The 27,010-nt window shown below is 43.4% G+C and overlaps 1 protein-coding gene across 3 annotated transcripts in view; it reads left to right on the top strand.

The window, feature by feature from the left end:
* Window positions 1-27,010, top strand: part of TPP2 (tripeptidyl peptidase 2) — a 48,903-nt gene that overhangs the window by 10,665 nt on the left and 11,228 nt on the right. For 2 of the 3 annotated variants that reach the window (XM_048493711.1, XM_048493713.1), the window contains exons 6-24: window positions 3,578-3,741; window positions 5,110-5,264; window positions 6,718-6,794; window positions 8,303-8,430; window positions 9,400-9,499; window positions 11,130-11,278; window positions 11,416-11,531; window positions 13,938-14,106; window positions 14,297-14,454; window positions 15,143-15,219; window positions 15,997-16,103; window positions 16,853-17,007; window positions 18,020-18,136; window positions 20,079-20,179; window positions 20,977-21,073; window positions 21,269-21,406; window positions 21,604-21,848; window positions 23,035-23,113; window positions 25,757-25,795. In XM_048493711.1, the coding sequence (XP_048349668.1) occupies window positions 3,578-3,741; window positions 5,110-5,264; window positions 6,718-6,794; window positions 8,303-8,430; window positions 9,400-9,499; window positions 11,130-11,278; window positions 11,416-11,531; window positions 13,938-14,106; window positions 14,297-14,454; window positions 15,143-15,219; window positions 15,997-16,103; window positions 16,853-17,007; window positions 18,020-18,136; window positions 20,079-20,179; window positions 20,977-21,073; window positions 21,269-21,406; window positions 21,604-21,848; window positions 23,035-23,113; window positions 25,757-25,795 (2,371 nt within the window). The remainder of the gene's footprint in view (window positions 1-3,577; window positions 3,742-5,109; window positions 5,265-6,717; window positions 6,795-8,302; window positions 8,431-9,399; window positions 9,500-11,129; window positions 11,279-11,415; window positions 11,532-13,937; window positions 14,107-14,296; window positions 14,455-15,142; window positions 15,220-15,996; window positions 16,104-16,852; window positions 17,008-18,019; window positions 18,137-20,078; window positions 20,180-20,976; window positions 21,074-21,268; window positions 21,407-21,603; window positions 21,849-23,034; window positions 23,114-25,756; window positions 25,796-27,010) is intronic. The other variant, XM_048493712.1, reaches the window with a different exon arrangement.

The raw sequence follows: 27,010 nt of genomic DNA, 5'->3' as shown, positions 1-27,010 counted from the left end.
GTGTGTGTTTGGTAGCTTTCGCCCGTGATGAACTCAGCGAGCAAAGGTTCTTATCTAAGAAGGCACGCAAGTTCCCTTCTCCTCATTGGGGAGAGCTCTCATCGCGGTAGATTCTACCCTTGGGTAGTTGTGCCCCTGGTTGTATGACAATTTTACAGTCAGTGTCTCTGTGGGGTGGCAACTGATCACATTCCTGCTCCTGGAAAAAACTCTGGCTAGATCACTGATATGCGAGGTGCAGGATGCCAATAGAATCAGGGAGCAATCACTGAGGAAGCCAGAGAGGGGGGTGTGGGAGGAGACGTTGGGTTTTCTTCCCAATTCATATGTTCTACCGCAGGGAGGGTCAGTGAATTCTAGGATCCTTTCTTTCCAAATGAATTTTGGTTCATGTAACAATAACCAAAGGCATGCCCAAAACTATGGAGTGTTTGGCCACTGGCGCTAAAACTGAAAACTAATTTTCTCCCAATGGTCGGTATGCGAACGGAGGAGAGACCGGCTTTGTGTTCTTTAATAGTACTGGGCGGTCCTTCTTCATTTTCGAGGGGACTGCCGTCCATTTGGAGTGAATCGAGCAGTATCAGAGCTTAACCAGGGGAAGTTAGAGTCTAGACCTAGCTCCTTCTGCCACCTGGGGAGCGCGATTAAGCAGTTAAGGAGCAGCCGGAATCCACAAGGGCCGCAGGCTATAATCACGCTGGAGTATGTTTAGCGGGGGGTTGGCCAAGAAATGCTTGAACAGTAATGGGAGTTCGCTTGCCTTCACTCACCGCATCAGGGAGTCGGGCCCATGTCCATAGGGGCTGAAGAAAGGCAAACAGCTGCTTCCCCTCCTCTGGAGTTAAACCGGTCACACCGCTTTAAGACGAAGCCAGTGGGAGGCGGCCCCTGACCTCTCGGGTGGTTTTGGCCCGACGGAGTGCTTGTGAGCTTGGAAGCCGGTTAGTTTTGCTTCTTGGGACAGTTGGCGGCTAGATGACCTGGCCCTCCGCAGGTAGGAAGACACCTAAAAATTAAATGACGGCGTTCAGAGGTGGTTTCGGTAGGAGTGGCTGGGCTTGATTTGGAAGGTGGACACAGTAGTGGTTTTAGAGGCGTGGGCATGGCCTCCTTGACGAGCGTATTCCAAAGCGAGACGCTTCGCAGAGACCCTAACTGGATCCAATCTTGCAATGGTACGAGGAACCCGAGATTAAAAAAACTACCGCTTTCCGCGTAGTTTTGCTGTCCACAGCATCTGAGAAGTATTCGCATTTCATGCGTTCAGGCCACTCAGGAGGAAGTCGAGCAGCCGCCGCACGAAATTCACGGACAAATTCTGCAAACGGGCGGTTGCCTTGCTGGATGGTTTTGATGGTGCGGATAGCTTCATTCTCGGCGCCTGGATCTTGAAAGCGGCTCTTAAAGCTTGGAGGAATCGCGGGCACTGTACGAAGTCCTCATCCTGCAAATCCAAAACAGTCTAAACCAAGTCGGCTGCTGCCCCATCCAGGACTGAGCCGATGTCCCGTATTTTTTCGCGTTCAGACCGGTATAGATCATCATAGTCTTCCAAGTGGGCATTGAGTTGCAAGATGAAGTAGGGAAGTTTGGAAGCGGTCCCATCAAAGCGGGCTGGTATCGAGCGATAGTAGCCCGTTCGGCGGCTCTTGGCGCCTGCTGAGGTGGTTGCGCTGGTTGAGCAGGTTGGGCAGGCAGCTGTTGTGCGGGGGGGGCGAATCGGGCGCTGGCGGTGCATGGCGTTTGGGTGGCAGGACCCAGATACGATGGCCCCTGGCACCGGCATGATCAGTAACAGCATAGGCTCCAACTTGGGGCCCCTGATCTGCTGCCTCCTTAGTTCCCTCTCCAACGCAGCCAGCTCCCTCTCCTTGCGAGTCAATGCATCTTGGTGCGCATGCAAAGCAGCTTTTTCCCGTTCTAACTTAACCAGTTCGTCCCGTTTAAGGGCTTCAGTGAGTTCACTTTGCGTGCGCAGAGCCTGAACGCTTTCGCGTTGCCGTTGTAAATCCAGTCTGGACTGTTCCAGGACTTTATCATGGACTGACAGATTCTGGGCATATTGTCGTTGGAGCGCGTCTTTGGCACAGTCCAACTCGAGCTGGACTTCTTTGCGTTGCTGTTCCCGGTCCCTCTGCAGGTTTTCGCGCTCTTGCTGCAACTGTGCCCGTTCCTCCTCCCATAGCTGGCGTTCACGGTTCCATGCCGCTTGGGCATCTCGAAGTCGCCCCACTTCCTCATCCCAGTCTTCTCGATGGGAGAGGAAACCGGTCGAAGCTGGGAATGCAGGCTTTCCTCAGTCTCTTCATCATCAGGAAGCGAGCCATCGGAGACACCGTAGCCGCCGTAGCCACCGGTGGCTCCCCGAGGCACCTCAGGTGCGGTCGCCGGCCCGGGATGGGGGGGGTCCGATTGGGAAGCGGTACGGATACCCTCCCAATTCCGGTTTAGTCCCGGTGTCGTTTGGACGGGCCCCAGTGCTGTGCCACGGTGGTTCTTTGGGAGCATCACCAAAATACGAGTCCAGGAATCGTTCAATGGATTCCTGGGTTGCCGCATGAAAGGTGGTCAAGCCCGTCTCCTCCATGACAGGTTGCATCTGAGGTTTGTAATCCACACGACAACGGGTAGAGATCCGATCCACAGGCGCTCGATCCATGGACAGCGCCCCAAACGACTCATGGAAGTCCCCATCGTCGTCGTCACGTCCCTCGTTCCAGCGGAGTAAAGGAAGACTCGTGCTGATACGAGGACGGGAAAGAGCCACCAGCGAGGCCCGTTCTCCTGCCGGTTTCTCCAGATCCAGAAGGGAAAGGTCGGAGCCCTCTTTGGGGGCTACCGCACCTTCCGCAGTGACATTCAACCTCTCCATCGCAAGACAAGAGGTCCACTGTGCAAGAATATAGATGAATTAGGTTTCCTGCCACAATGTAAGGAATTCCATAGACGCAGAAATAAAAGGCTTTGGGAGTAAAAGTCCATTTATTAAGACATCTTAGAAAGCTCAAGTACACGCAGTGGCAGGAATGACACTTCCCGCCAGAAGCACAGGTTATAATACCAGTCACCCCATCCCCCCTTCCTGCTTCCCATGGGAACAGAGGCTTCATCTCCCGCGCAGAGATAAAGTCTCCGCCGATGCATCTGGCCCATCGCCCGGGCTGTGGAATGCACTCAAGGTTACTTCACCATCAACACCATTGAATCCTTTACACACAGAATGCTGATTGCTGTACTTGGCATGCCCAGGCATGGTTGTCTGTTAGCCAAAGTGAAGATTGGTGCAAGGAAGTGATTATTGCCATTTTCTGTATTTATTTCCAAATCAGAAATATGGCAGTTTGAGAACAGGATTTCCCTGTTGGACTGCCCCCCCCTCCCCCCCGAGAAGGTAACAGGGACACTGGCAGAGTTGTGTTAAACGAGCTGTGTCCCTCCTCTTGATTCCAGGAATGTTGGCAGAGCAGGTTTAGGAGTCACTGACTTGGTAACTGAATTGCCAACGATGAATACAAATGTCTAATCTTTTAGAGAAAGAAAACTTGTAATTGAAGTGGATGGGTCTCTTCCATAGAGCGTGCGTGGATTCGGGGGAATCTGGTGATCTCTCCAATTGCACGGTTTTACGGAACTACAAAGAAGGTCAGGAATATGGATCTTTCGGCACGTCGGAGATGTTGAATTACTCTGTCAATATTTATGATGAAGGAAACCTACTCTCCATTGTTACCAGTGGTGGTATGTGTAACTCTCTAAGAACAATTCTTAAGTCACCTTAATTTCCTTATTCTAATAAATAAATATCTTGTGAAAGTTTATGATGGGTAACATTGGTTAAAATACATTTGTTTGGCTTCATGGTTCACTCTATAATTGAGATGGCATATTCATAAACACTGTGCACAGAGTGGTAAACTACAGCTCTGCAGTAAAAGCTCTGCTCACAACCTGAGTTTGATCCCAACAGAAGTTGGTTTCAGATTAAGATTGGCTTAAGATTGATTCAACCTTCCATCCTTCCAAGATTGCTAAAATGAGTACCCAACTTGCTTGGGGTGAAGTGAAGATGACTGGGAAAGGCAATGGCAGACCACACCATAAATATACTCTGCCTTGTAAATGTCGTGATGTGACATTACCCTGTGGGTCATTGATCACCCAGTGCATGCACCTTTACCTTATTCATGGGCAACTTTACAAATGATGCTGGCATATTTTGACTACACTGGTGCATTACATGGTCATAGTTAAATATGCTCAAACTACGTGGGAGATTTCTTATAAGCCCCTTCATAGGAAGTTTTCCTCCCTAGCTGTGTTTAGAGCACTTCCATGGTGGCACATAAGCAGATCAATTAGGAAATTCATATGCAGCAGGTGAGAGAGATTTCTACTAGTTGCAAAAGTTGTAAATAATTCCCTTTGAAATGTTAAATGTAAAGGGGAGGTATTGGGACAATGTTTCCTCCTTAGAATGGATTTCTCCCCAGAAAGTCCAGTACTTACAGGAGTATTAAGTACAGCAAGGGAACTCATATGCTGGTAAATTAGATTGGGCAATTGCTTTTCACCAATGTGATATGTTGAATTTTTTAAAAAGTTTTTATTTTACCAAAACTACACATCTCTGTTAAAAGTATTAAAAATGTTAAAAGAATAAAAAATAAGTAGACCTGAACAAGCACAATAATAATAGTATTAAGTGGGTCTACTTGATAATGTCTTTTTCTCAAGTAATGCGGATGCACTTATTAAAAATAAAAAGATAAAGAAAGAGGGGAAAATAAAGAAGATAAAGATTAATGAGGAGAAAAAAAGGAGGGGAGGGGAGGCTGTTTCTAAGAGCTCTACAGCTCACTCGCATTTTTGATCCAGCTTTTTTTTTCGGAATTAGTGGGTCTAAAATCCAAACCCTTCTAGTCCACTTGTCCACCTGTTAAGGTCCCCAGTAGCTGGGGAGGTGAGAGCGACAAATAATTTGCTCTGCATCCAGCAGAATAGCCCCTATCAGATGTGTAGCTTTGGTAGCACTCAGAGGCTCAACCAAAGTGAGGCGCCATTCCACCAGAAGTCCTCTTGTTGAGTTCTGTTCTAATGTTCTTTTAGGGGCACATGGAACTCATGTTGCTAGTATTGCTGCTGGCTATTTTCCTGACGACCCTGAACGAAACGGAGTGGCTCCTGGCGCACAAATCCTTGCAATCAAGATTGGTGACACAAGGCTAAGCACAATGGAGACGGGCACTGGCCTCATTAGAGCTGTAAGTACCAGCTGGGGGAGTAGATTATAGATGTTGCTATATGACACGTGATGACTAAATCAATTTCTGGGGTGATGGAGCTCTCCCAGGTTGCTCATTTTGTCTCCGCTTATGGTTGGAATTGAAATAGCATCTTAGGGCCATGCTTGCATGTAGAGCGTCATGAGACTCTGCAAGGTGCAGTAGGTCTCCCACAATACTGTGCTCAGCTTTCTGAACTCTGTTGAGTGCCAGATGACCAGCATCAACTCTTGGCAGTGCATCAAAAATCCTTACCATCACAGTTTAAAGCACAGATGTCCAACTTCAGTTGCAGAGGTTCCGAGGGGGGCAGGGGCTCAGAGGAGGGACTTAGCTAGACAAGCTGCAGAGGGAGAGGGCTGCTTACATCACCTTTGCCTCTACATTTCTGTCCCATGTGTGTTGGCCAGGGTGAATCTGGAGCTCCAGGCTCAAGCACTGTGGCTCTTGTAGAAATGGGAGAAGTGCCGGTCACCTAGGAGGAGAGGCAGGCTGGTACTGCAGCCTTTGCGTAGCTGGTGCTGTTCTCATGGTTCCCTCCTAGGCTCCTTCCACACATGCAGAATAATGCACTTTCAGTGCACTTTCCAGCTGGATTTTACTGTGCAAAATAGCAAAATCCGCTTTCAAACAGCTGTGAAAGTGGGGTGCTGTGTCAACAATACAGTTTTGAAAGTGGATTGAAAGTGCATTGTTCTGCATGTGTGAAAGCGCCCCAAGTATGTCTCCAACCACTCCTTCACCCTCCCTCCATGTTGGCAGCCAGCAGTGCATGTAAAAGAATGTCTGTGTTCACTGGGTCAGAAGTGGCACTTTGTGTGGTGTGTTATAGTTAATGAGGAGTTTCTCTTACCCATTAATGCTCTGTCTGAAATGACAGGATGCCACAAAGAACTCTGGTGTTGCCTCTGAAGCAACTTGGTTTTGTGCAGGGTCATAGGGTGGGAGAGAGCTGGAATACATATGCAGTGCTGGGGGCATGCCTTGGAGGTATTGTAGCAGGGAACTGGGAGGGGGAAACTAAGAACATTATTGGCCAAGCAAAAGGGAATCCAAGACTGCCGGCAGTGCTATTTTCAGAGATCCCCAGTTCTTCCCACACACACACATACACTGACTACCTTGAGTGTCTACCTTGGGTGAAGCAGAATCATCCAGAAAACAGTCAAGGAGACAAGTACAACGTGGGAGGAACTGGCCGGCCATTAATGACTTGAGCAATTAATTTCTGACTAGCTTACTATACTAAGATTGTGTTCAAGCTCTTTTAAAATGAGTAGTTTCTAGAGAAGTAGTGGTAAATGGCCTTGTCTGCTTCTTTAGTGGTCTTCTGTAACCTTCTAAAGATAATGATATTGCAGCTCGCTGTAAGCAGGTGATGTCCTGGAACGCACTGAGGTTTCGATTGATCAAGTCTATCCTTTTTAAACAGATGATCGAAGTAATAAAATACAAGTGTGACCTTGTGAATTACAGTTACGGAGAGGCAACACACTGGCCGAATGGCGGGTGAGTAGAACTCGTTTGTGTTACTATTACTCTTTTCTTTGCTAGGGATAGCCAAGTCTTTCAGCCTAGGCTATTGGATTGAGCCTTTGGGGTGCTTGTGAGCTAGTGAGTGAAGAGCTGCAGCAAGATAGCGAAGAGACGCATGGGTTTCCTAGATAAATGAAAAGAAACCTGTGCTTATATAACTGAGGATTTTTGGTCTGCCACAGGGGTCCCCAATCTACCTGGCCCCATCCACTTTCTAGCCAGGGCTTGGTGGGTGCCAGGAAAGGTGTTTTGTGGGTGCCACAGCGCTCACAGGTACCACACTTGGGGTCTCTGGTGCACAAGACTGTTATGGGGCCAGTTCAGTGGCACTGTACTGTCAGTGCCACAGCTGGACCCATCGAGTGTAGTCCTCTGGCTTGAAATGTGCAGGAAATAATGTTGTGTTTAAATCTTTTCTGGTATGTACTTCAAAAGCTTCTTGGCAAAGGAAGCTTACACTGTAGCGGATTCATAGTTTTGGGTGAACTTCTGCTCTAATCAGATGCTTCTGGGTTGTGACAAAGTGTTAGTCAGGTCACTGAACAGGGTTTAATCATGTTTCCAAATGCTTCTGGAGTGATAGGTCAGCCTGCTTGTCTAGCATCGCTTTCCTGAAACTTTTGCCTACTTTCCATGGAAAGTCCCATCCATGGTACACCTTGGGGTGATGACACAGTGCTGAGTACAGGGCATTACGTGCAAAGAAGTGGGCAGCATATTGTGAATTTCAAAATAGCTTCATGAAATGCATTTTAGGAAGGTCACGGCACAATCTGTGGGATTAAAGTTGTCCACGTAGTGTAAAATGTGCATGTTGCATCTCTCCCCAGTGTGACTGAAATTACTTTTACCGAGGATTTCTGAAACAAAGTCACTGGCATCAAAGCTGCAGTCAGCAGCAAAGGACATTACAGTATGCTCGTGTCTAAAGGAGAATCAAAATAGTGGAATGCTTGTCCAAATAGGTGCCTGTTTTCACTGCTGCCCAAAAAAGGCTGGGAGGAAGGGTGACAACTCAGCGGGCACTTCCACACATGCAGGATGCCCATACACTGACTGGTGTCTAACTTGAGTGAAGCAGAGGCATCCAGAAAACAGTCTTTCAGGTCACTTTGCAGCTGAATTTTACTGTGCGAAATTTCAAAATCTACTTACAAGCAATTGGGAAAGTGCATTATTCTGCATGTGCGAAAGTGTCCAGATACCAGGGAGGTGATTGGTAGTGAGTGGACAGATGACACAGGGCAGGATCCCTTTAACAATAATAATTCTTGCTTTTCCATGTGAAGCAACGCATAGGAGAAACTGGCAGGAGAGTATGGCAGGAGAGTATGGAAGCTTTTTCTTTTCTGTTTTAAAAGGGCACCTTTCAGAGAGCACATTGGAGTAATCAATGAGGACTTTTGCGTCACAGGTGGAGAAGGAATAATTGGATTGCTGAACCATGTTCTTCCTCTCTCTTTCTCTCTCTCTCTTTTTAGGAGAATATGTGAAGTGATTAATGAAGCCGTGTGGAAACACAATGTAATCTATGTTTCAAGTGCAGGGAATAATGGACCTTGCTTATCTACTGTTGGATGCCCTGGTGGGACTACATCTAGTGTCATAGGCAAGTAGAGTTTCAGAGGGCGGCCGCATTGGTCTGCAGTAGAACAACTGGATTAGAGTCCAGTAGCAACTTGGAGACTGACAAGAGTTTCACAGTGTGAGCTTTTGCAAATCAGATCTACTAATTTAAGCTGCATATGAATTAGAAGAGAAGAGAATTTCTATTAAGATGGATTTTCTCATAGAATGCTTAAATGAAACTTGTGGTCATTGGAAATCTGTCCTGAAAACACCTGTGTCGTCTTTAAAATTATTCGGGAGGGCAGTTTAGATTAGGGCTATGATGCTAGGCATGTCTTGATGTAAATTGCCTCCTTGGAGGTAATGAGAGAACCAATCCTTGCTCACTCCTGCTGACTGGATCCCTGCACAGTGGCTGTTGTGGAAGTGTAGAGATGGAATAGAAGAAGAGTTTGGATTTATACCCCACCTTTCTCTCTAAAGAGACTCAAGGTGGCTTACAAGCTCCTTTCCCTCCCTCTCCCCACAACAGACACCTTGTGAGGGCTGAGAGAATTCCGAAGAACTGTGACAAGCCCAAGGTCACCCAGCAGGAATGTAAGAGTGCGGAAACACATCTGGTTCCCCAGATAAGCCTCTGCCACTCAGGTGAAGGAGTGGGGAATTAAACCCTTAGTTTTCTGTGTTAGGTACATTTTTAAAAGACCAAGATGTGGCTGTATCAAATGGACCCAAATACATGGTGAATCTTTACATCAGTAGTGCTACTGCTGGCTTTTGATTAAAACAGTGTATAAATAATTCATTATACTGTTTGAGCAGAAAGAAGCTATTTTATAGCTGGTGTATAAAATTAAGCTGGAGACTTCTCAAAGAGGCCACAGTTGTCAGAACCATTCGTCGTCTTTTATGTCAAATTCTCTCTTAAGGGTCTCATGAGAGAGAGATCTTTGAATTGACTGTAGGAGATACTAGTGGCTTAAGCTTAGAAGCATGTCCACATTTGCAGGTGTCGGTGCTTATGTGTCGCCTGAAATGATGGTTGCTGAGTACTCATTACGGGAGAAGCTACCTGCAAATCAATACACATGGTCATCTCGAGGACCTAGGTAAGTAATGTGTGCTCACTGGAGGGGTATCGCATCATCTTATTTTGCAGGGGGCAGTGTTGAAATGTAAATGCAACATGGAAGGGTTTGGATTTATACCCTACCTTTTTTATCCATAAAGAATCTCAAAGTGGTTTATAAACTGCTTCCCTTCTTCCCCCCACAACAGAAACATTGTGAGGTAGGTGGGGCTGAGAAAGTTCTGAGAAAACTGTGACTAGCCCAAGGTCACCCATCAGGCTTCATGTGGAGGAGTGGCGAATCAAGGTGCACTTGCTCTTAACCACTTCGCCACATCAGGAGGGGTGTGAAACAGGGATGTATCTGGGCCTCTTTGTTATCAATTTGTACGTAAATAAATTGGTGCAAGCCAGACTTTCACCAATCTAGGCAAGCAAATAGACATATTTCTACATTACATTATGTGGATGACTCTCAGAGTATACTGCAAGGCGGAACAGCTAATGACAAACAATATGATACTGACCAGTTGAAAGTTTGAAATCTTTAGACTAACTCATGGAGAGCTCAGACGGTCTGTGTCACTGAGAATGCCCCCAAAGTGTTATCAGCTACTCTATTTTTTTTTAAGAGGCTCACATTTACCATATATGATTAAAGTCTTCCAGGGCAAAGTGACACCTCCACTTGTGAATAGCTCACAGATATGTCCTTATAAAGATTTTAATTCCCTGGAAGCAATTTAATCTAAATTTCTCAAATTTGCATTTGACATCCCATGTTGTATTCCCAATGCCCTTCTCAGAGTACAGTTTTATGGGCTTACTCCCACAGCATCTTGGGTTTTGGAGAGCAAAAATATAATGAGCAGCACATTTTGGATACAGTCCTCCAGCCTTATAGTGCACAGACTCAAACTTATTCAGCAGTAGTGCATCACAGCAGAATTTTCCTAAAAATTCCCTAAATGTCGAAGAGTCTCTACCTTTACCTGCTTGAATGTCTTGCCTTCATCTCATCTAGTATGGAGGACATCCCCTATTCTCAATATGTTTCACATTGCCAATCAAAAGCAATTGAAATGGTTAAACGTGTGCTGTGTATTGTTCATTTTATAAGAATGTTTGTTCCTTATACACCTCCCCAGTTCTATCCAATTTCCCAGTAGATCCGACAATTTTTATATATCTCTTTTTCCTGATCAAGGAAACCGCCTTTAAGGGGGCTATATTTCGAGCTGTAGCTTGTTTAATAAGGAAGCATCTGATTAAATCATTTTGCTAAGTATGCATGTAACTTGGAATTTAGTTTATAAGGTTGTAATTTTACTGAACGTTCCTATTTCCTCTTATATGTTGCTGACTGTTTGTTATAGCTGATCTATGATCATAACACAATTAAAGCGATGGCTCATACTTAATTTGAAAAAGACTTATAGGCACACCTCGGTGAATTACTGCTTAACATAGATTATCCTTTATTAAAAGATTAGACACGCCAAGTGGGGATTTGGTTCACACATGTAAAAAACAACTTGGAGATGGTACCTGATGGGAATTAGGTAGAGATCCTGAATGATAGCTTTCTTCATTTAGTTCTAAAGACAATAAATTGAATAGCTGGGAGGTTGCTACCTCACTGAGTTGTCTTTTTATTCTATGATGTTCAGTACGGATGGAGCTCTGGGAGTGAGTATCAGCGCGCCCGGAGGAGCTATTGCCTCTGTTCCTAATTGGACTTTACGAGGAACGCAGCTCATGAATGGCACATCAATGTCTTCACCCAACGCATGTGGGGGTATTGCTTTAGTCCTCTCAGGTAAAAAAAATAGTTTTCTGTATACGAAGTGGGAGCAAGTTACATTTCATCACCCTGAAAGGGCATTTCATACTCGTTAAAAGAAAATAATAACGAGCTGTTCTCTCTGCGACTTCAACCACTCTTTTCTGTTTCAGGACTCAAAGCTAATGATGTGCGTTACACCGTTCATTCAGTCAGGAGAGCGCTAGAAAATACTGCCATGAAAGTGGAAAACATACATGTATTTGCTCAGGGTCATGGCATTATTCAGGTACTTAAAAATGTAACTGAAGCAAAAGGTGTCTTTTGAAGGCACGTCGTTAACAAATCTGTTTGTTTTGTAATAGGTAGATAAACCCATTTGATTCCATTATTTAGTGTTTTGTAATCCCTTTGTCTGCACTGGCAAACTTGTTTTACCTTGTAGCTGTCTCCTGTTTTGTTTCCTTGTCAACAGGCTTTAATTAGAAATGGTAGTTTGCAACTCAGTGTTGAAATACAAAATACTTAGCACAACAAGTAGTAGATGGATCTGCGCTCTGCACAGAGTTGCTGAAAGGTGTATGATCATGTGCATTTTGTTGTACTAGTTTTGTTGTTGCAACTGCTTCTTTTACGTTGTGGGAAGAACCAACAACTAAAAAGTATTTTGCTTGTAGCCTGCGCTTGCTTAGCAAGGTAGTGCAAAATTTCAAAACTCTTAGGATGCCATAGATAGAATTATTTATTTGCATCTTGGATGCTTGAGACCTGTTACCTGCTTGGATGGCCCTTACCCCTCCTGGCTGCTTAAAGCTGGTTGGTGACCTGGGTCTATGAGACAGTAATGCTTCCCTGAGAAAAATGGTGGTTGTTTTGCCTTGAATAGGCAGTGGTGCATCTACTCCAAAAGAAATCTATTCTGGGTCCATTCTCGAGCAAGGTAATTGAACAAATGATGGCTTGGGGGCAACTTCAGGGATTCCTGAATTAACCGGATTGTTTAGGGCCAATCCAGTCTGGTTTCAGTCCTGACCATGTGACTGAAACAGCCTTGGTCACCATGGTGGATGACCTGCACTGGGAGGCCAACAAGGGATGTGTGACCCTGTTGATTCTCCTGGACCTCATGTCTGCTTTTGATACATCAGTCATGATACCCTTCTGATCGCCTTTCAGGTTGGGGCTGAGAGGCACTGTTCTGTCCTTCCTTGAAGGTAGGTTTCAGTGTGATGCTGGGGGGCTATTACTCTGCTTTTGGCCTCTGGCCTTTGGGGTTCCACAAGTTCTATCTTGTCCCTCCTGCTTTTCGGTGGTTGAGTAAAACCGCTGGAAGAGGTCATGCAGAGGTTCGGGTTGAGTTACCACCAATATGCAGATGATTCTCAGTCCTTTCTTGCACTACTATCAGATCCCAGGGAGGCTGTAGAAACCATGAATAGGAGGCAGTTTTGTAATGGATGAGGGCTAACAAGCTGAAACTTGATTGTCACAAAGAGGAGATGCTATTAGTTTGAGGAGGGGAGGGTAGTTTTGAACCAGGAACTGGGATGTCTCATGTTCTGGGTGGGGTTGTGCTTTCCTTAAGTAGCAGTTTCATAGTTCTTGGATGCTGCTGGACCCAGACCTGCAATTGGATAAACAGGTGACTGCAGTGTTTTTCATCAGCTTCAGCTGTGGCCCTTCCTGGATGGAAAAGATCTTGCCACTTGGTGCATGCCCTGGAAACTTCTGGATTAGGTTACTGCTATGTGCTGTGTATGGGAGCTGCCCTGGAAGACTGGCCAGAAGCTACATTTGGTGCAAAATACTGCAGCCAGAAATGTGGACTGGAATAGGTTTCAGGGACAATAACCATCTAGGATTATTCTATCTGCACTGCTTCCAATTTACTGATGGGCTCAAGTCAAGGTGCTGTCATTGATTTTTAAAGCCCTATGTAGGTTGGGGCTAGCATACCTGAGAGGTCACCTTTTCTCATATGAACCTTCCTGGCTTCTTTGGAGGCCTTGTTTCAAGTGCTGTGACATTTGAGGCCAGGTGGCAACCTGAGAAAAGGCCTTCTCCATGGTGCTGAAACTTTGGAACACTCTCTTCTATTCCCTCCATTCATTGTCTTCTGCCAGGGGGTTTTTGTTTGTTTGTTTTGGGTTATTCCTGTGTCTCTTAATTGTTGTCTTTCCTGGTTGTGCTGTGTTTATATGTCTGTATGTTTTTATTGAGTTGTTCATATATTTTATATGCATTTTAAATGCTGTTTTAATGTTTTTGTGGATCATATTTGGGTGGACAGGGAGCATAGAATTGTTTAAAATACATAATCTTTTTCGCAGAGGTTCTTAAAAGTTGCTGACAGTTAATAAGTGTAAATACATGTGTAAAACTTTCCTTTATAAATGAGATATGAAAAATGGGGGCAAAAACTGACAGAATCCCAACAAGTTCAGAACATCCAGTCTATACAGTCTGAAAACCGTGACTCAAAAAGGAAATACTTTCAAGGCATTGGGGGGGGGGGGGGGGTTCCATGAGTAGTTTTTCCTATAGAGCTGTCATCATGAATGCTAGTTGAGGCTACATCTGTGAAGATATGATAGCCATTGCGCGTGCACGCACGCACACACACACACAAATTGTTCCGATGAAGCTGAACTTCCGCAGCTTGGGCTGATCTCGTGCTCTCTCTTTTTATATATAGGTTGATAAAGCTTATGACTACCTCATTCAGAATTCATCATTTGTTAACAACATAGGTTTCACAGTTACTGTTGGCAACAACCGTGGAATTTACCTCAGAGATCCTGTTCAGGTTACTGCTCCTTCAGACCATGGAGTTGGAATAGAGCCGTTCTTTCCTGAGAATACAGGTAAGAAAGGAATTGCTTGTGTCATGTATTTTCAGTAGTACTCGAGGAAGATTTTATATGGGCTTATGTGCAAATTTGTCATCCGGTGCAAGAGAACTGTGGAACTTTGAAGAGCAATTCAGTAACATTTTTTAAACTAATCATTGTTGAACTGAGGGATTAACATTCCAAAATTGCATATTTTTTTCAGAAAATACTGAAAGGATATCTCTCCAGCTTCATTTAGCTTTAACTTCAAGCACACCCTGGGTTCAGTGTCCTGCTCACCTGGAGCTCATGAATCAGTGTAGACATATTAATATTCGTGTGGACCCTCGAGGTCTGCGTGAAGGAGTTCACTATTCAGAGGTACTTGTCTTTTGACCTTATTTCATTTATTTACCCCATTTTATACCATACGCTTCTCCCAACAGGAACCCAAATATGCTCACATTGTTATTCTCTCAACAGCAACCCTGTGAGGAAGGCTAGACTGAGAGCATGTAACTAGCCTAAGGTCACCAAGCAGGCTTCAGTGGCATAGGGGGATTCAAATCTAGATCTCTGTGACACATTCACCACTACTGTTGTTGATGGAACTTCTATATCACATGGTCTTCATAGTTGTCTTCATATCATAAAATTTTCTAAGCAGTATGCATGTTAGCTTTATCAGCATTTATCAGCATCAGCATCATACTCTGTGTGCCATTTTCTACCTCCTGTACAATACAGCAGTGCCTTTAATTATACATTTCAATCACTTCGGGCACTTATGTGTAGATGTAAGAATGTAGAGGTAATGAAGAATAGATGTACGGAGAAAGATTGGTGAAGAAACATCATGACAGTGCTGTGAACAAACAGTGTTCCCAAGGTGTCTGTTGAAAATAAAGGAAGGAGGGAAGGCCTCGTGTATTTTCTTCACAATTCATAGTTTTGACAGGCACAGCTAACAGTACTAATTTATTTTATTGTGACAAGCGTATTTTCAAAAGGTTGAACTATACTTTCTAAATAATAATCAATTCTACTGCTGTTTTCAATTTTTTTAAAGGTGTGTGGTTATGAAATATCGATGCCTAACACAGGTCCCTTGTTTAGAGTTCCAATAACTGTTGTTGTACCAGGAAGGTAAGTGATTTTCGGTTGCTTGGAATTCTTGGTGAACATATAAATACTTGCGGGGTGCTCTTCCGTATGACTTCCTGTACTCTAAGGCATGTTTCCTGTGTAAATGTTTGGCACTACCAGTGGGAAAGATGGAAAGTGTCCTTGTTTACATCCAGCAGTAGTCGCTCCGCAGGAGTGGCAACTCCTCTGGCTCCCAGAATGAAGAGCTAAACAAACTTGCAAGAGAATGGGAATTCTGTAAATGTGTTTTGTGAGCATGAGCATGTCACTTCACCTCAGCCTCATTTCCCCCCATCTGCGAATTAGAACAATCTACATAATTTGAAAGTTACTTAATAATTAACAGAATACAAGAATCTTGCTGGATATGACCTGTTGTCCGCACTAGCTGAACATCAGTTTACAGCAATTGTCAGAATAATGCTTCATAATACAGTGCTCCTCCCCTTCTGCATTTCTCAGAATCTGACTTTCAGTAGCAGTGGTCGTGTTTTGGAAAGGTGATCAAAAGTCTGTGGTGTAAATTATTCCATTTCCATTCTGTTGTTTTGGTAATAGGTACTTCTCAGTGTAAACTGGTGTCGTAAGGTTGCTGTAATCATAATCAAAGTCCATTTAAATACTTTATTTTCATACCATTGTGATTTGAAGTGAAATAAAATAGCTAGCTTGAGGTATATTTAAAATGGTGCATACGTTCAAAAAAAGGTGTCCTGAAATGTTCTAGATTTCCATGAGAGTTTCCTGAAGTTTCTAAAGCGTGGTTTCTGTTCATAGGACAAATGAAGCTTCACACTACGAACTGAAGTTTACTGATGTTCATTTTAATCCCGGTCAGATTCAAAGGCACTTTATTGAAGTTCCTGCAGGAGCTACATGGGCTGGTAAGGAAGATAATCACAACATATATTTGATAAGAACCTGGCCGGGTAGTGACAACACACTTCCAGCCAATCGCCATGCACCAGTGAGGTGTGTGACGGTTCCAGCACATGCGACTTTGGAGGTGAGGTCGCGACACAACAGCTCCAACTGCTGAGGTATGAGATGGCACTGATGATTCGTTCCCACTCTGAGCCAATCACTGCAACACAATCCCAGTCACTGTGCCTCCAACTGCTGAGGCGCAGGACGGCTCTGACAATTTACTCCCCACTCCCAGCAAATAAAGGTGGGCTTTTTCTTTTCCCTCCTGCCTTCAAGGGCAGAATGGAGCCTGAAACCAATGGGGGAGAGGGAAAGAACAGAGAGCAAAGGGGACCCCAAAATGGGGAAGGATACAAAAGTGGGGGTCAAAAAGAGAGAGACAAAGAGGATCTGGGGGTAGGAGTGTATCGACAATTTGACCAGTTGGTTTTTTGATGGAAAGTTGTTGTGTACATTTAAGCTTTTCATGGGGTGCTTTCCATATGTGCTTGTCAATTAAGTGTATCAACATTGTATTTCTTAACATTGTGAATCCAGCGCTTGTTTACAGTTTACTTTTGAAAATATTAGCATGTAACCATCAAAATGTAACCATACAGTGCCTGTAAAATGCCACTGGTTCTAATGATATATGCTTGTTTCTAAGGGAATGGTGTAGAGCCCCGCACAATGCTAGTACTGATGGTGTGAGTCTCTTCCTATTTAGAGGTAACCGTGTGTTCATCCTCACCTGATGTGACTGCCAAGTTCGTTCTCCATGCAGTTCAGCTAGTGAAACAAAAGGCATACCGAAGCCACGAGTTCTACAAATTCTCTTCTGTGCCAGAAAAGGGATCTGTAACTGAAGCATTTCCTGTCTTAGTAAGTTACCTTGAGTTCAGAATCAAAACAATTACAAGGACTGCAGTGTTAGAATAGTAAGGCAGCGCTGAAAGCTAGTTTGGCTCGCTGAATAATATGATCAGGGCATTAGCAGTGGTCTTAATTTTCCTTAGCTTCAGATAATAATTGGAAAAATAATAATAGGCCACCTTACAGGTTAGTTGTAGAGGACCAATCAAGTAAATATTGAGAGGACCAATCAAGTAAATTACATGCAGCATCAGGAAGTTTTTGTAAAGATCTTTCAGTTAGCAGTCTTAATGTTCTCACTTCTTTTTTTAAATGTATTGTACCATTAAATGCTGTAAGTTTATATGAAGATTGAGTCTCCTCTTCTCAAAACCGGCGTGCATCAGAAGACTGAAATGTAGAAGCCAAAGTGTGAACATGTGGATCACAAAAATTGACTCATTAGCTTCTTCCTCGCACTAAGGGGTGGGATATAAGAAAGGACATTGGCCATGCTGGTAGGGGCTGATGGGAATTGTAGTTCCTGAACATCTGGAGAGCCGCAGGTTCCCTACCCCTGGCCTAGGCAAAGATAAAGACTAAATTCTCACATTATGTTATCTTTTATGGATCACCAGGCTTTGAAAACGTTATCAACATTTAGAAGGCTCGTTGTGTTTTTTAAATAATTTTTTTATTATTTTTTCATACATTAAACAGATTCAAAAAAAGAAAATAATAGAAGATAATAGGCTCATTGTGTTGGTGTATTTTCCAGCTGACCTTCTCTGCTATATTTAACACAGTTTCCTTGCTTCTATTTTAAATAAAACTTTAAATAACTGTCGTACTCTTTCCCGTACTTCATGAAAATATTATGATTTTTATAACTCAGAGCCCCAGGCAGGTTAGCCTTATTGGATTAATGCCTAGTGCTATCAGTTATTTATATCTGTCATTTTAGGGATGGTTAGAATAATTGTGCTGACGTAAATGTTTTTTGGAATGACAGCCAATGTATGTGTTCTTCACAATTCCACAGGGTGAAAGGACTATTGAATTTTGTATTGCCCGTTGGTGGGCCAGCCTCCACGACGTCAGCATTGACTACACTATTTCTTTTCGTGGCATAGTTTGCACGCCCTCTCAGCTGAACATTGTGAGTCTCATTTCCTATATTCCATTTTGCCTTGATAAGTATACTGTTTTAAATTAATCTAATAGGAGGTGCTTTGGAGAAGAGCGACTTTCTACTATTCATGCTCTGTATTAGAAGTGAACATCTCAGAGATTCTGAATTGTAGAGGAATTGCAATGGCTTGTAAAACCCAGTTTCATGCTCTGATACAGAATAAACACTACCTTCGTAGGGGGCTTATTTAATTTTGCTGTGTAGGCCTGCAGGAAAGGAGATACTTTACCTTCAGTGGAATGGGTTCTTTCTTTGTTTTACTTGATTTTTAAAATGTGTACCTCATCTTTCTACCCTCATTGGTGGCTGATTAAAAATATGCATAAATGTGCATGTTATTAAAATCAACAGATACACGTTATTAAAATCAAAGCTAAACAGGCATACAAAAACAGGAATTAAAACAGAGTCAGAGGGAGGAATCACTGAAGGAATGCAAAATGAAACAAAGTCTTCACCTACTGGTGGAAGAGAGTGGAGGACAGACAAGTTTCACTGCGGAGAGAGTTTGTGAATTTTGATGCCACCACCAAGAAGGTCCTCTCCCAGATTGTCACCTACTTAATCTCAGGAAGTGGGGCACCAAAGATACCACCAAAGTAAGGACCTGTTATTCAAGGGGGTTGCAGCCCCATCCAGGATGCGTTACAGCATAAATCCCAAGTTGCATCTTCTGCTAACCAGAAGCACTTCTGTCTTGTCTGGGTTAAGTTTCAGTTGATTAACCCTCATCCACTCAAAGTTCTCCCCAGACACTGGTCAGGGTCTTCTGTGGCTTTCCAGGGATTGCTTGGAAGCACAAGATTGGGTCAAATGTTATTCACGTATTGATGAAAACCCAGCCTAAATTTCTGGATGTCTGCACTAAGTGATTTCATGTAGGTGTTGAAGAGCATAGAGGGCAAAATGGGAGCCTTCGAGGCCTAAAGGCCAAGTGGCTGAGGAGCAGTCCCCCGTCACTACCTTCTGAAACCTACCCTCTAGGTAGGACCAGAACCACTGCATAGTGGTGCCTCCCCGACCAACAAGGAGATAAACAAGGGTTCCGTGTTGGGTGGTATTGAAAGCTGAAGTCCAAGAGAATCACCCTGTTACATTCCCCGATGCATCTCCCAGTGCAGGTCATCCATCAGGGCAATCAAGGCTGTTTCACTTCTATAACCAAGCCTAAAACCAGACTGGAAAGGATCCAGACAATATTTTATGGTTGTAAATTAAGTGCCTTTTAATACCACTTCTCTTCCAGTTTGAATTCCTGTCATTTAAACCTTTGTTTCTCTTCTGAAACCATTTTGAGCTCATATCAAAAAGGTGGGGGTATAAACTCTTTAATGTGTACGTGGTTGTGTCCACTTTTAACCTAGCATCTAGACCGAACACATCAAGCTGCCTTTGACTGAGTCAGGACATTGATCTGTAAAGGTCAGTGCTTTCTGCTCTGACTGGCAGTGACACAGATGGAAGCCTTTTCCACTATCTGCCACTTGAGCTTTTGACTGGAAATGCTGGAGGTCAGACGTCTTCTGTATGCAGAGCTAGTGTTCTTCCACCACTCCTCTCTTGTCAGCTTTTCCTTGAAAAGATAAACACCTTATCTTTCTAGCCACTTCGTATATTATCAATTGTGGGGTCCAAATTTTCTGATTTCAGAATGAACAGGTGACATATTGATAAATGTTTGGTAACTGGGTGTTTGCTTGTATGCCCCTGGAAATATGAAATATGTGTGTGATTTTAAAATGACGTTGTGTAGCTATTTGTAACTTTATCCAACAGCTAATGCCATATCAGACCTACCTTTTTTGTCTGTTATTAATTTGAAATGCCTCTCATCTAGATGATTGTGTATACATCACCTAAAATACACAATTCTGCTTAACAGAAAACCATAACTACTTTTCTTTTACAGCACGGCTCAGAAGGCATACTGCGCTTTGACGTTCAGTCAACGTTGAAATACGAAGACATTACTCCTAGCATAAATCTCAAAAGTTGGGTTCAAACACTAAGGTACCGTGTTTGTTTTTTATTTTTTTAAGGTAGCTGTTCGATCCAGACAAAAATAAGTCCTCAGGGGGCAGTAAAATCTGGATTTTTTTTAAAAAAAGATACTTGACAAAGGGTGTGCTATTGAGCTCTGTGTGCATGCTATATGTCTTAAAATGGGTAATGGTGGAAAACATCAGACATGAGGTTGCACTGAAAATTCAGTTCCCACCATCAAAAGACACTTTTGTTGGCTGAGTGGAACTTGCTTGCTTACCACCCTTCACTGGAGCTTGATGATGTTCCTGAAATATTCTTCCCGGCAGACAGGAGAGTTTCTGGAACAACGTGAGGAACTGAGTGCGCATGTATAATGTAAAGGGGGAAATTGACAAAAAGCACTCTGGCATTTGCTGACAGAAATGGGCCTTGGATCCTACTCAGTGTTAGAATTGTTAAATTGCAAGTCATCTTGGGACTTTTTTCTTCATTGGCATCAATTAAAAGTTAATGCTAGGAAAGCAAAGCAAGGCACATTCCGATTTTTTTTCTCTTAAATTGGAAGGATAAATATTGCACATGCGTACCAGCGCCCTCTCTGTGAATGCAGGAAATGTTCTGATGGTTTATGTTATGTCTGTTCATTTGTCGAATGTTGCTACTTGTTGGACAGTGACAGCTACATCAGGAACTTTGTAATTTAACGTATAATTGTTCCACATGCGCGCACACCTTGATGTTGTGACATTTCTGATGTTTTGTTTTCATCGTTCACACCTTGAAGTAGCTCTAATGCTTATCACTGTATTGCTGAATTACAGACCTCTGAGTGCTAAAATAAAACCATTAGGACCCCGAGATGTTCTGCCAAATAACCGACAATTGTATGAGATCATTTTGATGTACAACTTTAATCAAGTAAGTAATCAACCAGAACCTTACTCAAGTAAGTTGGTATGTTTTCGTCAAATCTCACTGAATACATTTTGTTGAGCTCAAACCAGTTAAAATCTTATCTTAGAATGCAAATGTGTGCTAATTACAGGCTTCTTTCCTCTTAAGTAACACTACTGCATACCTGAAATGCACTCTGGTTTTGTTTTGTTTTTTCAGCCAAAGAGTGGGGAAGTTACTCCAAGCTGTCCCTTGCTTTGTGAACTCTTGTACGAATCGGAATTTGACAGCCAGTTATGGATGATTTTTGACCAAAACAAAAGGCACATGGGGTCAGGGGATGCCTATCCACACCAGGTACACAACGATTCCTTCTATTTTAGATTCCCATCAGATGGGTCCATGAAAATCCTATCTCCTCCTTCCAGTTTTATGTTTTGGGCATGGGCAGTGGATCCACTTGCACACCTCTCGCATGTTATTCTCGCTTTGTAGAAACCGAAGATGGTTACTCCATTGGGTCTTTGCAATAATAAATTTCTTTCTTTCTTTAGTATTCCATGAAGCTGGAGAAGGGCGATTATACTGTCCGGCTACAGATCCGTCATGAGCAGAGCAGTGAACTCGAGCGTATCAAAGACCTTCCATTTATTATCTCTCACAGACTTTCTAGTGCCCTGAGTTTAGATATTTATGAAAACCACAGCCAGGCTCTCTTGGGAAAGAAGAAAACAAATAGCCTGTGCCTCCCACCAAAGCATTACCAGCCTTTCTTCGTTACATCTTTGCCAGATGACAAGTGAGTTGTTCATGTTCTGCATTCAGATCTGCAGCGTGTGACATTCTGAACTGTTCTGGCCCTTCAGAAATCAGGCAGTGGTAGGTTTTCAGATTTCATGGTGGTGAGCTGCTGTCAGTCAAAAAGTGCTTGATACTCCCCTTCCCGACCCCAGTGAAGATGTTAGTAAAAGGAAAGCAGGCATCACTGCTGAGCAACAGCAAACTAATTTATACTTGAGTTTAGGAAAAGCAGCAGGGGGTTTTTTTGGTGGGGGGGAGAGATGGCTATTTCACTCCTAGCTATTTATCCAACTCTTTCCCCGCATTAGGAATTGAAAGTGATTTCCTAAATAAAAATGCAGATCCAGTAGACACATAAACCAAGCTCTGCAACCCAACAAGCCCTCAGTCCAGACAGAAGCTAGATGGTGAGCTCTGTCCTGGGCCAGTGTGGTTCCACCAGCATGGCTCAAGAAGAACCACAGACTGGTAATGAAAAGGAAAGAGGCATGTGCTTAACCCTTGTGGCTGTCTTAGAAGCTCCCTCTTCCCTTTAAGATACCTTGCAGAAGCACTGACACTTTCAAAGACAAATTCTTAACAACGTACATAAGTGACAGTTAGATTTTTTTTTTAATTCTGGAGATCTAGAACTGTAATGTGAAATGGTTGATTTGAAGACTGTACCAGTTTATTTGGATTTAATATGCTGTTTAAGATTCTAGGAGTGTGCCCCTTTTTTATTGGCATTTTTCTCAGGTTCTATTTTAAAAGACCTGGACATTTTTGAAAAAGCTGAGCGCCATGCTTACTTTTTTGGCTGTTTCAAAGTTTTCGGGTTTTTTAAAGCCAAACTCGAAAAATTGAGCCAGTCGCTGCATTCAGCTCTGCTGGTTTTCTCACCACCTCTGAAGCCCACTTGACAGCTGGGGACTTCTGGGTGCAGTGATCAGCTGAGTCAGCCCCTGAATGCAACTTTGCTGGCTCAACTGGGAATAGCTACAAACCAGAAAACCCAAAACTCTTTTCGGGGTTTGGGGGTGGGGGGGGCTTTGACTGTTTGGCTCTATCTGGATCGCCCCCTCCCCCCCCCCCACTTGACTCTATTCAGATGAACATCCCTGTAATATACTAAATGATAAATGTGGCATTTAACCTTAATAGCATGTAACTTTCTCATTGTTCGATGCTTTCCTGACCCTTAGAGTACCTAAAGGAGCAAGCCCAGGGTGTTACCTTGCAGGATCATTGACACTTTCAAAGTCAGACCTTGGAAAGAAAGCGGTGAGTCAAAGAACATGGCGGTCAATATTGTGTTTTTCCCAAATGAAAATGCCTCTTTCTAGGTCTTTTGTGATTATCGTCTGTTAAGATTTTGGGAGGATTTTTTTGCTGGACCATTGTAAGGGTGGTCTAGTGCCAACTTTCATACCTGCGTGTGTGGTTCCTTAAGTATTTTAACCTTCAAATTCATTTTGAAGTTGCATTTTTGCTTTTTTGAGAACTTCCAGTGCTTTCTACTTCAGGAAAGTAACTGCTTCTTTTACCCTAGCGCAACAAGCTTAATTCATGGGTTCTACTATTATCCAACTGTTTTTACCCACTGTGTTCTTTTGTGTTTTGCTTAAAAATATTTGGTGGATCGCCAGTGGCTTCGTGATGGAGCATCTGTTCTTTGGTTAATGTAAAAGACCTCTACTTAAGATTCTGGATATTTGTTGCCAATCTGAATAGACAGCACTGACTTTAAACTATAAGCAGGCAGCTTCCAATAAAACAGAAGATGCTGAGAACACAAAGTGTATTCTCATCTTCTCTAAATATCAGCAGTTGACCTCTGAGGTATCTCGATTTGATGCTGTATTAGCAAGAGATCTCTTCTGTATATCATAAAGGGCAGTGGTGGCGAACCTTTGGCACTCCAGATGTTATGGACTACAACTCCCATCAGCCCCCTGCCAGCATGGCCAATTGGCCATGCTGGCAGGGGCTGATGGGAATTGTAGTCCATAACATCTGGAGTGCCAGGGGCTTTATTGATTCGATCCTATATTTCTGTTCTGAATTTTCAGCAGTCCAAATATGAACTATTAAACATTGCTGTTGAACAAATGCTCTTATCATTCTTGAACAAAACCAATATAAGCAAATGTGGAACATGTAGGAAATGTTCTTTCTGGATTTTGCCGAGATCTGTAAAAAGGCAAAGTGGTTTCTCACTTCTTCACTAAATGGTATATTTTTGAAGTGATTTCCTCAGCTTTTCAGTTATTCTTTAAAATTCTGCCAAGGGAGGACAAAGCAGTTATTTTTAAGTCCTTAAAAGTTCCTTCATGCTAAATTGTTGCCCGGGTCATCCAAATGCTGAATGTACTATGATAGGGTTGTAGGAATTATAGTTGAATTGTCAAAGAGTTTTGCTTGAGAATGTTTCAGAAACTCAGTAGCCTAACAGTTCAAATGTCTGTCAGCTATCCCAAACATTCTGTTGAATTCATACTGGATTTCTGCGTTTGCTGTTCAAAAGAGCCAATCACATTGCGTGTGCAGCGGGGAAAACATAACATGCCTTAGGAAGCAGTGAGCCCCTTGCCAATTCTGCTGGTCATTCATGTAGCCACAGAGAGCATAAAATACATGATAGGGGTTAAGATGGAGAAGGAAATAATGTCAGCCATGGATGAAATAGAGTGGTGCCTTCCTCCACTATTTCTTTCCATGGAGTACAATACTGCTTGCCAAAGGCAAAGTGAAGAGCACCACCAGTACCATGCTAGTGGCTGAATCTAACATGCTTCTTGTGCAAGAAGAAGGCAGTTCTGCTTTTGGGAGGGTTAGTCTTTCCAGAATGCCCTCTTTTAGCTGCAGCCTTTCATGTTACATCTAACCCATTTCCAAGTACCCACTGACCTTTAAGAGCAGTTAGGGGGATAGGGGGCTACTGCAGGAAGAGAGTTGCGGGAAAGATCCGTTTTCCATCAGTTGAGGTTGTCTGTTAATGAATTAGCATTCTCTCCAGCTCTGTCTGCGGACAATCTTGCAAAGTCCTTTCATTTCCAGTGTAAGCTCTGCCTATAACTCAGAAATGTCATTTTCTGACGGCAGAACTTTGTTCTTTGGTCACTTCTTCATTGTTGTGTAGTGAAGCTATTCTGGCCCAAAAAGCTGGGTGTCATATGATTGGTTATTGGCAAGGCTGCGTGTGTGGATATTTGTTGTGGCCCAGGTAGATCCACCAACTCGGCTTGTTACCCTTCACATGATGCTGTAGTATGTTGAGGTGCAGTTTGAGAATCCTCATACTTGTGCCAATCAGGAATGAATTCAATGAGTCTTAGAAGAAAGGAAAACCAAGCATTTCAATTTAGTTAATGTTAACTTGGGCAAAAAAGTACAACAATAAATTCATTAATTAACTATAAATATTTGGCCTGCCACAGTAACTTAATGGTTGTCATCTTTAAGTTAAATCAGTGGTTCTCAACCTGTGGGTTGGAACCCCTTTGGGGGTCGAACGACCCTTTCACAGGGGTCACCTGAGACTCTCTGCATCAGTGTTCTCCATCTGTAAAATGGATAAATGTTAGGGTTGGGGGTCACCACAGCATGAGGAACTTATTAAAGGTTCGCTGTATTAGGAAGCTTGAGAACCACTGAGTTTAATGATCACTTTAATTTTGTTCGGTTTGTGCTCTGGGTGTTTAATACTTGCCTGCTTTCTTTAAAAGAACAACATATATTCATAGGCCCACATTTAATACTTTTAAAAACGAAACATTTGTGCTTTCTGAGCATGCCTTGCTAAGTGAGATGCGAAGTTAAAAATCCCTTCATGGGGGAGCAGGAACATGAGAGGAAGAGGAGGGGGTGTCACCATCCTGTAGAGTTTGTGCATGTTTTCTTACAGTGTGTTGTTCTAACTCCCAGGGGCAGTCTTCAGCAAAGCGACAAGGAAAGTTTAAAAAGGTACTGAATGTCAGTTTTCAAGATGTACTTTTAATTTTTTTTTATTTTGCGTATTACTTGGAAGTATTATACAAAATGATTTCTTTGTCCTGAGTTGTCTTTAAATTCCACTCAAACAGTGTTTTACTCCTCTTTGTTAGAATAGTACAGTGTGTTTGGATAAGCAGATGATCATATGCCTTGTAAACATATGCCCACTCCCCTCTTAGGTGTTAACTGAGCATGCAGAGGGAAAGTGAGCACAAGCATGTTGCCCCCCCCCCTCTTTTGTGATCACTAGCCTATGAGCTCAACACCTCTGCGCAGAGGGAGTGGATCTATTGTCATAGATCACCATTTCAGAAATTATATGAAACACTAGGAATTCTGAGCAAACTGCACCTGGTAGAGGCAGAACTCTTCCGTTTTCTTTTGTCACCTCCACCAATGCTGTCTTTATTCCATCTGTCACAAGGGGTTGGATGTCAACAGCATGCAAGTGCTAGCACAGCTGAAGCAGTCTCATTATTGCCTGTGATGAGCGAAGAGAATACAAATGTTCACAAAAAGATTGTGGAGCCCACACAGTTTACTGAGAGTGGAACTAGAGGTTACATTGTTTTTTGTGATCGTTTTCAAAGTCTCCCATCTCAGAATCCCATTCTGCGTTAGAGAACTGATTGAACACCTTGCAGCCCAACCCAGATGGAAGGGGAAGCCCAGTGGCAGCCAGAAACGGTGCAGTGAAGACGGCGCTGTGCCACCTCCAAAGGGTTTTGGGCAGTTCACAAAGGAGGAAAATTCCAAAACCTTCCTGCTGTTCAAATGGCCCCATAGACCAAATAGGCTTTTACCATGCTTTCCAGTGGCATAAGTCTGTGGCTGGGGAGGGGGGTGTTCCCAGGCTGGAAGCCCAGTGGAAGCCAACTAAAGCTGGTTCCGGCCCTGGAAATGCCCCTAGTCTGCCCTCCTCCCCCCACTGCACCAGCATCCTCTCCTTTGGCAGGGTGGGCTCTTCAGGGTTTGGGCGCCATGGAGTTGTGCAGCACCCACCCATCAGCATCTTTGCTTTCTCTGATGGCACAAGTGCCCTTTAATATGCCGGAGTGGGGGTGGCAAACGTGCCATTGTGGCCCTGCACTGCTCTGAGAACTTGTTTCGCACATACACACACCAATTGGGCTGTCAATCTATAAGATTTAATGAGAGAACATGTACAAAATATTTTTTTCGCAC

The sequence above is a fragment of the Sphaerodactylus townsendi genome, linkage group LG04 (assembly GCF_021028975.2).
Source record: "Sphaerodactylus townsendi isolate TG3544 linkage group LG04, MPM_Stown_v2.3, whole genome shotgun sequence".
NCBI lineage: Eukaryota > Metazoa > Chordata > Lepidosauria > Squamata > Sphaerodactylidae > Sphaerodactylus > Sphaerodactylus townsendi.
Note: the sequence above shows the minus strand (reverse complement) of the source record. Positions and strands in the feature narration are given on the sequence as shown.